This window comes from Dryobates pubescens, chromosome 2 (genome assembly GCF_014839835.1).
Source record: "Dryobates pubescens isolate bDryPub1 chromosome 2, bDryPub1.pri, whole genome shotgun sequence".
NCBI lineage: Eukaryota > Metazoa > Chordata > Aves > Piciformes > Picidae > Dryobates > Dryobates pubescens.
In genome coordinates, this window is record NC_071613.1 from 29,248,873 (window position 1) to 29,261,961 (window position 13,089).

Here is a 13,089-nt window from a genome sequence, read left to right on the forward strand (position 1 = left end):
CCACTAGGCCAGACAGCCCGCAGCGCGGTAGCCTGCCCGCCGAGCCGGGCCTTTCCCGCGGTCTTCCGACACCCATAGTAAGTGGCCTGCGTCGCCACAGGGAAGCTGATCACGCTGGCAGGCACGAAGGCCGAAGGGTCTTGGGCGTGCCTGAGTTCCAGGGAGAGCATAGCCAGCCAGCCACCCTACTCAGTTGCCCTCAGGTCAGCGCTCAGCGCTGTGCGGCGGCAGAACCGCTCCGCTGCCTAACCCAGGGCATACACGTATGGACGGGAGGGCGCTGGCTAGCACAGAGATGGCCATGTCAGCACTACGGCCCCCTGAGTAGCTGGGGGTCCTTGCCCTGAGGGTGCTTTTCTGGGGCCGGGCCGAGGCAAGGAGTAGGAGATCGTGAGGAACCGCAGAGGCACAGACCTGCCTCCCCTGGTTCTTTTCCTTGCCAACCTGGCGGCAGCCTGGAACTGCGACGCCTAGGAGGAGCCTCTCGCAGCGCGGAGGCGGGGCACGGTGACGCCGATACGGCTGCGGGGCTGGCGGTGCTGAGGATACCGCCCTGGCGGAGCCGCCCCCACGATAGCTGCCGGCGGGTGAATTGCCGCGTAACCCCGTTTGGTAATGCCTCGGTGCGGAGCTTTGCCATCGGTGTGCGATTGGGCAGGACTGGCGACAACGCTGCGGGTTGCTAGGGGCGGAGCGGGGAAGCGGGCCGGCGCGGAGCCGGGACGGGCGGAGGGGTGGAAGGAGGCGGTGCCTGCCTAGGCCTGCGCCTTGGCAGCTCGCGTCGCCACCTCCACCCGCGGAGAGCAGGTGAGGGCAGCCCACCCAGGATCGGGCAATCCTGTATGGGCCCGCGGTAGTGGCTTCTTGGGGGACGTGAGCCCTTTCTGTGGGGCCCAACTCGCTCTGGTCTCTGATAGTGGCTGGCTAGAGGGTCACTGCGTGGCCGCTGCCTGTGAACAGCTTTCCGCTGCCCCCTTCCCGTCGCAGATCATCTTCCGGGCCCGCCATCCCTGGCGGGTGCGTGGCTGTGTCAGGGGAAGGTCGGGATGCCGTCTTTACGGAGAGTGAAGCAAAAGCAGTCAACGTGGCTCCAGCTCAGAGGCTGGCAGTGAAGTGTGTGTGTGTGTGTGTGTCACGCAGTTATGTTTAAATTATCAGTGTTCAGCTTTTACACCCAGTGATTGCTAGCAAGGTGCCTTGGAGTAACATCCAAGTAACAGGGAGTGCCTGGGCCCCTCTGGCACTGAGCGTCTGTCGTCCGTCTTGTTGGGTGCAGGATGTCACAGAGCCATTCTGGATGTAGCGCCCATGCTTGCACTCTGTGTTTTATCGGTGATGAGCTGGTGATTGCTGAAGACGTTGCAGACTAACGTGGCTTTAGATATAGCTCCTGTGGTAGACAAATATATCCACCTTGTTTGGTAAGGATCCTGAGCAAGATGTTTGCTTTTCTGTCTGTTGACTGATAGGTGCACCTTGCTTTCTGATTTCCTGTAATATACAAATGAGTGACTTTTTTTTCCTGTTTCTTGAGTGTGTGTTTTCCTTTCAGTGAAAGACCTAAGAAAGGGTGATACACTCCACAGCTAATGTGTTGTGTGGCACAGAAAATCTGCAGGTTTCTGGACCTCATGACAAGTACACTGCTCTTCTTTTAAATGTTTTAATTAGGCTATTCCTGCCATCACAGAAGAAATTACTGTGTATTTTTTCCTCTTGAAGTGGAAGAGTTTTTTCCTAGAATTGCCCATATGATGTATTCAAATTCAGAAGCTCCCCATTTTTTTTGCATTGCTAGCCAGTTGCTGAGTGACAAACAGTTTCCTATAAAACTTCTGGTTGACTTCATAATGGCATTTTTAATGTGATACTGTATGGGAGCATAGCCTTGTTGTGCATTCAACAATTAAAAACCAAGTTATCAGTTGCCTTAAATATTGAAGAAACAATTTCAAATATAGCTGAAGATATGGTCTTGAAGACATTTTGTGTGAACTCTAGTGTGTGAACAAATTAATCTGTTGTTTGTACAGTATTATGAAATGCTTTTCCTCAAAAAATAGCATGATTTACATGGAAGAGGGATAGAGAAGCATTCCAGACTAAAACTCAGCCTTACATAAAGAACCTGACAAAAGCCTCTCTTAAAACTTTGTGAATTATGGCTTTCTGTTTTCTGTATTAAGAATGCGTGACTATCAGGAGGAGCTCCGACCTATTGGTGCTTACTATACAAAGCAACAAGCAGAAGTCCACTGAATAGTCTAGTGATTGACTTGTAGATACAATCTTTTGTGCGTTCTTGTAGGAGTGGTTAGGCCTTGCCACATGAGCTGCAGACAACTCATTAGCACTTCCAATGTTACTTGCAACCATGTGGATTTCCGTTGGACTGCATGACTTTTTAGTGTTACTTGGAAGAAAATGCTCTAGTCATTAAAATATGCCTGCAAATTCTAGGAAGTGGTTATGGAAACTGCTATTTCATGAAGGAACTGTATCAGCCGTGAAGCAGGAAGTAGACTCATACAGAGCTTTGGTCCTTGGCAGAGGTAAAAGTTATCTGTCACTTCCAGGTTCCACCAGGCCCCTGCTCTGTCAAACGTTTCTCCTAAGTCTTGCATAAACAAAGATGAAGGATATTCATCTTAGCCTAGCAGGCTAGAGGTGCAGGCTTAGTGAGGTGGAGTGGAAGGAATCAGTTGTCTGTTAAGGTTAAAGAATATTGGCTGTGGGAAAGAACAATTCTTGGCTGTCTGAAGACTTTGGTACACTGCAAGTAGGTTTAATGAGTATGGCTTACCCTAATATTGAGTACTATTTGTGATTTTGTTTGTTTGGGTTTTTTTTTTTTTTCTTAATGAGGCTACTCCTCAAAAGAATGAAATTTGAAGGTGTTAGATATGACAACAAATAGACCACAGTTTGGGTTGTTTCCCTTGTGACATCACCGAGAGCTCATCTTTTAGTTGAAGTGAAAACTTCTTTGTGATACACATACAGAGTCTCCATTTGAAAACTTCAGGTTCCCATAAAACAGCAACTGGAGTGGCTGTTTACTTATATTGCTCTGGATGTTTAACTGGGAGCTCTGAATTGTGCTCTGCAGAGATGTTGATCTCTTGCAGGGGGCGTGGGCTCCAAACTGGCACTTTTTGACCTGTGCTAATAGCAGATGTCTGTAGTAGGTGCAGTGAATGTCCCCATATATAGCATTTAATGAGATACCTCCCCTTTAGTTGACTGAAGATGTTCTGTTTCACCACCCTGTGCAGAATGCATGTTGCTGAACTCTTTCCAGGGCACATGAGATGGCCGCAGATGACAAACGGTCTCCAACACTGGACTCTACCAGTGATCTACCTCACTCTCCTAGTAGTCCATCTCATCTGACCCACTTCAAACCCCTGACTCCTGACCAAGATGATCCTCCTTTTAAATCAGCCTACAGCTCTTTCGTAAATCTATTCCGTTTCAGCAGAGGTAAGTGCCTGGGGGAATTGTGTGTGTGGATTGTGCCTGCTGTCTGTTTTATTCATGCCCTCTGCTGCCACACAAACTTGTGGAAATACCTCTTAAGAGCATAATGTCACATGGCTAGCCAAGTGCATGACGAGTCAGTTCTTTTGTGAGTGATACTGCATCTTTCTTTTGGGTGACATTGTGAATGAAGATAGTCAGTGTCTTGCAGCTAGAGATCGGTGTCTACCCATGAAGGTCAGAGACGAGCCAGTTAGCATAGAGCATTGTATAGATTCTTAACTCTGCATCCAGAGTTCATTTTTCAATATAAAGTTTCTGGGGCTAAAAGCAGGAGTAACCCTCTGCCAGTTATGAGAGAAATATATGCCAGTCCTTCCTGTGGAAGTTCTTACTCCAGACTTTGTCCACTCTTTGCTTTCTTTGCCATCCTGTACCCTTAGTTGGGTGGCAGTTGAGTGACATTAAATAGTGTATTTACAGGAACTCCACCCTTAACTTGCATGTTTTAGGTATCCCCTATCTAGAGGTCTGAAATGTTGTGCAAATTTTGTATATTAAAGAGAGCTACTTGGTTTTGGCCTTTGTGCTGTGTGTATGTTGAAATGCTCATATTCTCAGTAGGCAAGATCTGAAAGAACTACATAAATTTTCTTTGTTGTTTCAAAGAAATATACTGCAAATAATGGTGAATGGATGCACCTGGATTTTTCTACCAGAACTGTATATCTCTTTGCTGGAGATGGCTAAGCAGTCATCTGCTTTTGTTTAGTCTGTTCATTTTCCATCTCTGCTAAGCATAATTCTGCAATGTTTAGGCTAGGGAAAAAGGGCCAAGATAACTTTCTGCATAGGCAAACTGATCTGTTCAGACTTATGTAGAATGAAAAATAATTACTTGGTATGATTGCTATTAGTTTGATTAGTAGAATACTACCATTATTATTTCATTGAAAGTAACATAAGATGTGGTTAATATTGGCATCATTTGTTTGTCTGACAAATGTAGCTGGAATCAGCAAAGTATTGTGTTATGGAAAGAGTGTGAAAACAACCTTGAAACAGCACACGAAATAGACATGTTACTGTAATCAGTGAGACCATATCTATACTTGGTCCTCTGATGAAAAAGGGTAGTTTACTAAAAGCTTTAATGTGTCACAGTACTGGCTTCTAACATAACCAAAAACTTTTGGAGGGCAGAAGCTGATAAACAAGCATAGCTATTCCATACATCAAGAACAATACATGCTTGATGGTTTGGTTTTTTTACACACCTTTCACATTAGCCATATTTCTGAAATAATGTGAGCCTGGACAGATCAGTTTCACATACTGGCCTGTCTCTGTGGTTTGTGTGGTACTTTACAGAAGAAAAATTAATCTCTTTTGTTACAACCATGATCCCAATGAGCTATTTATGTTTGTTTTTTACTGCCCCTGCCTCCCCCCGCCCTTAATTTTGCATGTACTACTGGTTTGTTTTGTCATATCTGAACCACTGATTCCTTGCTTTTTGTCAATTCCAGATGATGGCAGGCTTTCATCCCCAGCAGAGAGAGCAGAGGCAGGACAGAGTGATCCACAAGCACTGAGTGGTGGTTGGTCCAGTCCTCAGCATCCCACCAGGGCTCAGTCTCTGAGGTCACCGGTTCCTTACAAAAAACATCTGACTGGTGAGCTGCAAAGAAGATCTTCTTCAACCCTTGGTAATTTCAGCTCTTTGTTCTACAAGAGAATGTTGTGCTAGATAGTCTGAGATGGTTCAGAGTGAGGCTGGGCTACACTGCTTTTAGTGAGATCACATTTTAACAACTAAGAAGCATGTGTCCTCCACCCTGTTTCCTGTTCCAGCAGGACACTGTTGCTAGCGCTCTGCCATTTCAATTTCAAACCAGTCTGGAACTAATGAAACTGCCCAAACACTTCCAACCTCCTAAAGTCACTTAAACCACGATTCCGAAAATTTCTGTTTTGTCTTGAGAGACTTCATTTTCTTAAAGCCACATGCAAACTATAACTTTAGAGCTCAGTCTACAAGGGGTTGATGTTTGTATCTTCCAAGTGAGTAATAAATGCAGGTTTTTGCTTGTAGCTCTTTTGAGGAGAATTGTATAGGAACGTGTGTCTAAACCTGTTTTACTCTTTACTTTGAGCTATTGCTAAGTGTCATACTGAATCTCTTTTAGCTGGAATGGGAATTGAAAGTGCAGCTACGTAATATCTGGAAGAGCTAGGAAGTAGGTTGTAGGGGTCCCTCTTGAAAACTGCCTGGTTACTGTGAGCCATTTGTGATAGCCTTGAGCAAACCACAAAGCTGGGTAAAAAATCCTGTGCAAGACAGGATTTCCAAGAGTATGTTACCTAGTGCAAACAAATGGGATCTTAAACATTGTTAATGTGTATGGGATAAAAACAAGATATCTAGTCTGGGTAACCAAAGAAAAGTCCAGTACAGATAACTAGCATTTTCATAGGACCATAGAATCAATAAAGTTGGAAAAGACCTCAAAGATCACCAAGTCCAACCTATCACCCAAGACCTCATGACTAACTAAACCATGGCACCAAGTGCCACATCCAATCTCCTTTTGAATACCTCCAGGGAGAGTGACTCCACCACCTCCCTGGGCAGCGCATTCCAATGGCTAACAACTCTCTCTGTGAAGAACTTTTTCCTCACCTTGAGCCTAAACTTCCCCTGGCACAGTTTGTGACTGTGTCCTCTTATTCTGGTGGTAGTTGCCTGGAAGAAGAGACCAACCCCCTCCTGGCTATAACCTCCCTTCAGGTAGCTGTAGACAGCCATCTCTGAGCCATTTACATGCTGTCTTAGTTGAACACATTCATCGTCTTCTTCCTTGCCCTCTAGTACTGTTTGTGCTATTCGGTTGTGTATGTCAAATCAAATCAGTTCAGGTTTGTTTGGGTTTTTGGTTGTGTTTTGGTGAACTTTTTTTACAAATTCCCCAAGTACAGCAGTGTACTCTTGGGTGATTCTTAGTTATCTCTTGTAAGTCACTTGGTAATTATCTAGGGGTAGCAAGATAGAAACCTTTAGGTAAGGTAAACTGTTCAGTACTCAGAAGGTAGAAATAATTTTGCTGTTTCACTTTGTGGTGGTTCAGGCTGGGTGCCCCACTCTGATGCTGCCTCACAAGCCACATCTGCATTGTCCCAAAGGGTCCAGCCCAGTGGGTGGACACGGGAAGTTACTTATTTCATCCCATAATGCCCTGCTCCCTTATAAAACCATCAGCAGGGGTCCTGCGCTCTCTCTTTCTTCCCTCACCGCTACCTGGTAATGGGGTGAGCCATCTAGCAGCCTCTTGGGCCTGGCTAGGCTCGAGGCGGGGGGGGAGGGGGGAGGAAGAGCCCTGAGGGTTTTGGGTATACCCTCAGGTGGGGATGGGATACTTTTGGGTATGCTTTGGGATCTCTTTTGTCACTGTGCTTGTGGTTCTCTGTAGAACTTTCACTGCTTTTCCACTTAAACTTTCCACCACTTTTGCAATCCATTTTTCTGAGTCTTTTTAACTTTTGCCCGTGGTGGGAGCATTGGCCTTTTCAACCTACCACACACTTCCACTGGAAGGAGGTAGCTAGGGAGATGAGACTTAATCTAAGATGTGGGAGAGGAACTGTTGCTGCATTATTCTAACTCCTTTTTGGGACCTCTACTCATGTCTTTGAGTTTGGATGAAAGTATGCTTAGAAAAATGAGATGATGAATCTTCCTGGAAAGAACTGAAGTTAGACTGAGAAGGAATTGCTGGCTTTTGGAAGAGATTTCTGTGATATTTAGTGATGAGTGGCCTGAGTCGCTGTTGAGTATTGTCCCACAAATAACCTTGGTGCTGTAACAAACATGAACTTTGTGTAATGCAACTCTGTGTAATGGATTGGTGAGGGGGAGTTTCTAGGGGTTGTTTTTAGGCTATCTCACTGTATTTGAAAAGGGGAAAATTAGTTGCCTCTTCCCTCTCCAAAAATAGAATCATAGAATCAATAAGGTTGGAAAAGACCTCAAAGAGCATCAAGTCTGACTTGTCACCCAGCACCTCATGACTAGCTAAACCATGGCACCAAGTGCCATGTCCAATCCCTTTTTGAACACCTCTAGGGATGGCGACGCCACCACCTCCCTGGGCAGCAAATTCCAATGGCCAATAACTCCTGTGAAGAACTTTCTCCTCAAGCCTGAACTTCCCCTGGCAAAGCTTGAGACTGTGTCCTCTTGTTCTGGTGCTGGTTGCCTGGGAGAAGAGACCAACCCCACCTGTCTACAACCTCCTTTCAGGTAGTTGTAGAAAGCAATAAGGTCTTCCCTGAGCCTCCTCTTCTCCAGGCTAAGCAACCCCAGCTGCCTCAGCCTCTCCTCACAGAGCTTGTGCTCAAGGCCTCTCCCCAGCCTTGTTGCCCTTCTCTGGGCATGTTCAAGTGTCTCAATGTCCTTCTTAAACTGAGGGGCCCAGAACTGGACACCGGACTCAAGGTGTGGCCTAACCAGTGCTGAGTACAGGGGCACAGTGACCTCCCTGCTCCTGCTGGCCACACTGTTCCTGATACAGGCCAGGATGCCATTGGCCTTCTTGGCCACCTGGGCACACTGTGGGCTCATGTTCAGCCAGCTGTCAACCAGTACCCACAGGTCCCTTTCTGCCTGGCTGCTCTCCAACCATTCTGACCCCAGCCTGTAGCACTGCATGGGGTTGTTGTGACCAAAGTGCAGCACCTGGCACTTGTTAAATAGTTAAATGCTGCCCCTCCTCCTCTTCTCCCTTGCCTGTCTTTCCTAAAGAGCTTCTAACAAGGCATTGCTTTTTAATTTTTTTTTTAAAGAAACCCAGAAAATTAATTTTCATGCCTTCTTTTGTTTTAAAAGGTGCTGAGGTCTCTGAGGGTTTCTGAACATTGAGCTGAGGAGTATTTTGCTTCTGCCATTGCAGCTCATGCTGGACTGCACAAATAAGCTTAGAAATTCTTATTATAACTAAAGAATGAAAAGTATGAAAGGAAGTGATGTGATTTACATAAACACCTAGATTAGTCACCCACTTAGTTCAGTGACATTGAGCTGTCTAATGTAGTTGAGTTTCCTCTCAACCTTGAATCTGCTAACTTACAAATGTCTCTCTAGGCTTGACTGTTACTGAGGTGCTTAATAACATTGACTAGTGTGTGCAGGAAAAGGTCTAAGTCCTTCACAAAGGTCTCTCTAGCTTACTTGAGTTTAAATAGCATGGCAAGGTTGAGCAAACTGAAAGGAATAAATAAAAGACTATTGGTGCTTCTAAACAGCTGTGGTATGAAATTGCTCCTAAAGATGCTAACTCTCACCCCTCATCTGTCCATTAGCTTGCACTGTCCATGCAGCAGATACTCTTGTTGCTCAAGGATCATGTTGTCTGGCAACTGCATGTGTGGAATAATGTGGCTTTTGTAGGCAACTATCTAGCATTAGATATGTAGGATTTCAGTTGTGTGCTTCATGTCAGAACTGCTTATGTGAAAACATTATAATAGCACCTTATTAGGTGATGTGAAAATAGGAGAAACTGCTGGATGCCTGGCTTATGTCAGAGATGCTTTGTGGGTGGTATGGCTGAAGAACCAGTGCTGAGTCTGCATTGATTTCTCTGGCCTCCCTCTGGGGTAATCTGTTGCATCCTCATGTGCTGAATTAGAGTGCAGGGGAGCTGGTGTCTCTTCTGGAGAGACAGTGGGCCAGGCTGGTTGTATTGGACTGCATGTGTCTGTGTGTGGTGTCAGCTGAGTGCTTTCAAGGTGCTGGATTGGACCAAAATAGTCTCACACTAAGGTGATGTCACAACTTGCAAATCTACTTTAAGGAGAGCTAGAAATGCTGCCCAATTGGAGAGGGAGCACTGACAGTAAATACACTTCTAGCTTGTTAGGCTGTCATGCAGGATAATGTCGTTAATACTAGACAATTGTAGCAGCCTGGCAGTAATAGGGAATGACAAAAGAGCTTAGGATAAGTAAGGATAGGCCAATGATCATATGAGGTAGAAGAAGACCTGAATGGTTACTGAAAATTGTAAAGAACATGACTTATTACCACAGCACCTTTTCTATTGAATGTGGAAAATGAAAATGTGTATTATGAAATGAAGTTCAGGACAGCTTTCATGCTGCTCCTACTTTAGATGGCAGTGACTTGAGGGGGATGCGATGTCTGAACTGTGAGAGTGAATTTGATTATGAAATTATATGCTTTGGCAGTGGGTAACTAGAAAGCAATTCATGTTGATTTGTATTAGCAGAACTGTTATAAATGGTTGAATGTGTGAAGCTCTCTTGTACTTCTTGGGGTAATGTGCTGTCAGTGCTTTTCCAGGACACTGAAATGAGCAGTTACGTTGCAACAAAGTTGTATAGCGTTTATTTGTTCACTGTAAAATTAATGCTAAAATACATAGGGTCATGAAAGAAACTCTGCAAAAATATATCTCAGTGATTCAGTAATTGAGGATGCAGAACAATTGCATGACTTGCTGAGTAAATATTTCTGTGGCCTGAACTCAGAAGACTACTGAGTAGGCAATCATGGCTGGAATGATATTGTAGGTTCCTTCCCAGTGATCAGATTCAAAGTGGGGAGAGTAGGAAAAAGACAACACAAATACAGTATTTTGGAGGATGGATAGGTTTTGCCAAGTATCAGCAGCTGTAAATACATGTAGGAAGGTTGAAGGTTACTGTTCAAATGAGGAGGGTGGTGGTTGTTTTTGTTTTTTTTACCTTAAGGACAAATAGGTTAGAAATAAGTCAAAACTGGAAATCTGTGTGGGGCTCCTTTGGTATACCGAAGTTTTTGTTCAGTGAACATTTAGATAGGAAAGGAACAGATTGGAAAAACACAATTGCTGCATTAATTTGTAGTCCCGAAAATGTGTTCCACAGTCTTAAATTGAAGTGCTGAGGTTCAGCTGGCTTTTGTTAAATGCAGAATACCAAGTGAAAAATGACTTGTCTCGTTACGAATGTTTGGCTAGGGAAGAAGAGTTAAATGCATGAAGAGACAGAGCTACAGGCTGAGAAAGTATAAGGACTTTCTGTATGAAAACTATGAGGAAGCTCTCTTTGCTTCCTGCAGTTGTTTTTGCTGGACAATGAAAAGCAAGATCTTGAAAAGCTGATCTGATCATCATAAGATTGATACATGTGAATTATTAGTGGGATGTTTTAGACAGTGTGTCCTCTACTTCAGGAATGGTAACTTCTTATGTTCTTGCTACACAGTGTTTCCCCTCAGAAAGGGAGAAATCACATGATTGAAAAGGATATAAAGCAACTCAGTTTTAATTTGAGAATTGGTCAGCTTTGCTACTATAAACAGGTTAGCCATATACTTCTGCTGATGTCATGCTTTTTCTAATGTAGATTACATCCTTGGGACCTTGTTTTATGTAACACAGGAATGGGCATTTATCTAACAAGGGTAGAGTTACCTGTGCAATTTCCTCAGCTCTGTGTATGCTCGTACTTTAGGAATCACTTGCCTGATGGGATTTGTAGCTAGTTAGACAGGAAGCCTGTGGGTTTGGGTTGTAGTGTGGTTTTGTTTGTTTTTTACATTGAAAACAACATTCCTGGTAAAAAGATACTTTTGAATTCAAACGTTACAGTGGGTAAATCTAGGAAGTAAATGGAACATAAATCTTGTGGTAGAAATAAGCAGGAGTCCAAGGTTTCTATGGTATCATCAATGTTTTCTGAAATATTAGTCCCTTTAATTATCCTAAAATGCTTAACTTGGTATTACCCAAAAGTACACTTGGTTTATTATTTTTTATTTTAAATAAATTCCAAGTGGTTAGTCACTGGACTGGGTTTAAGCACTCTAGAATCTCTTAAAAATGATCTCCTGGTGTGGATTCTTTGTCTTACATAGGTCATTAAGCAGCTATATGTGGGCTGATTAAGTAGAAATATCTACTAAGAACCTGAAGAGGAGACATGGGATCCCACAGTTTGAACCACATTACCATAAGGGTTTTAGCTCTTGCACACAAAGGGGTAGCCTTGTTGCTACTGCACTGCAAGAGTTAACATGCTTCTGCTGGCACTGTCAGCATTCACGCTGACATCAGTGATATCCAGAGCAGTAAACAGAAAGCAGCCATGTCTGTTTTTGCCGTACTAGGGGGAATCCAAATAAAATGCTAGACAGATGGAGAGCAGTGAAGCTGGTAAGAAACTCTAAAACTATTCAAAAAGGTTGTTCATGTAGTAAAGTGACTCTGAAAATGTTTGAATATTCAGGTAAATAGAGCACTGTGCTTGCAGATCTTTCTAGAGAGAAGGATCCTGTTTGTAACTCGTACAGCAGTATTTCAAAGCAATCTAGCATTTTATAGTAAAGAAATTAACTGTGTTAACTTTTTACTCTGAAGTCTCTTTGCTGTAGTTTATCAAGAATGACCGTACGAGTTCTCAACAACCTGTCTATTTTCTAAAGAAGATAACAAAACAAACTCACTCAAAAATGTGGATTTCTGGATGCATTTTATTCTGAGTTAGCATTTTTATAGAAGCTGAGCAATTGAGTCCTGAGACTTGTTAAAGTAATTTATAAATAAATTTGGGTTAAGAACTTGATTTATACCACTCCTAGGATTAATTAATACTGTTGCAGTTAGTTTGTAAGTATTAACATCCTAGAGGGCATTCTGAACTGAGACATCAGTGCTTTCTAAAAGACTATTACAAGGTTCATATAGTAGGTTGGAAATAGCTTCACTTATGTAAAAGATATTTTAATTCTTAGAGGACTTAAATTAGTTCTTATAAACACAAGGAGATACTATTTAAAATGTCAGTCAGAGCAAGCTAGCTGGCTTCAGGAGCCCCTCTTTGGGGAGAAGAGTGCAAGGGCAGAAGTGATACAAGCTGTAATTTTGCAGAGTGCATTAGATATGTGAACATATCTCCATCTCATGGGGTTTTGTGTTGTGATTTAAATGTTGATGTGTCATGGAAGAAATTAATGCTACTCTCCCTTCCGTTCCAGACAATCGAAGGAAAGTAGAACCTCCTCTTGGAGGTCATGATCCTCGAACAGCTGTTCAGTTAAGAAGCCTCAGCACTGTTTTAAAGCGTCTCAAAGAAATCATGGAGGGGAAGAGCCAGGTACTTCTGGGAGTTTTGTAGGCCAAACCATTTAGAAACTGAACTGTTTACTGAGTTTCTCAAAGCTTAGTTTTTTAGATCCATTACAGGTGTGGGTGTGGTGTGGGGTTTGTTTTTTTTTTAATGTTTGAATATGAGTGAATAAACTCAAAAATCATTGTCAGTGCAGGGGAAACAATTTAAGTTGATGCTGACTTTTGACATGTCAGGCATCTGTTGTATCATGGGAGTAAAACATTGCAGTTGCTCAGCCTCTTGAACTTGAACCAATGCTCTCATTATGGACTTCTTCTCATTTCTGTATTACCTAATGTGGTATTACCTGATGGTTTTCTCCATTGAAGGCTAACAGTGGGCTGGTGAAACACATTGACTGTCACAAATAGTAATGAGAATTCTTAGGGTGAATTAGATCTGCAACTATTGCTGATTGGTCAGCAATATTTGCTTGAA

At 43.3% G+C, this 13,089-nt stretch overlaps 1 protein-coding gene across 1 annotated transcript in view; it reads left to right on the plus strand.

The window, feature by feature from the left end:
- The first annotated feature begins 740 nt into the window (after window positions 1–740).
- Window positions 741–13,089, plus strand: part of PIKFYVE (phosphoinositide kinase, FYVE-type zinc finger containing) — a 60,845-nt gene continuing 48,496 nt past the window's right edge. Inside the window, exons 1-4 of the mRNA XM_054173793.1 lie at window positions 741–807; window positions 3,302–3,483; window positions 5,010–5,189; window positions 12,518–12,636. Coding sequence (XP_054029768.1) covers window positions 3,312–3,483; window positions 5,010–5,189; window positions 12,518–12,636 — 471 coding nt within the window. The 5' untranslated portion in view covers window positions 741–807; window positions 3,302–3,311. The remainder of the gene's footprint in view (window positions 808–3,301; window positions 3,484–5,009; window positions 5,190–12,517; window positions 12,637–13,089) is intronic.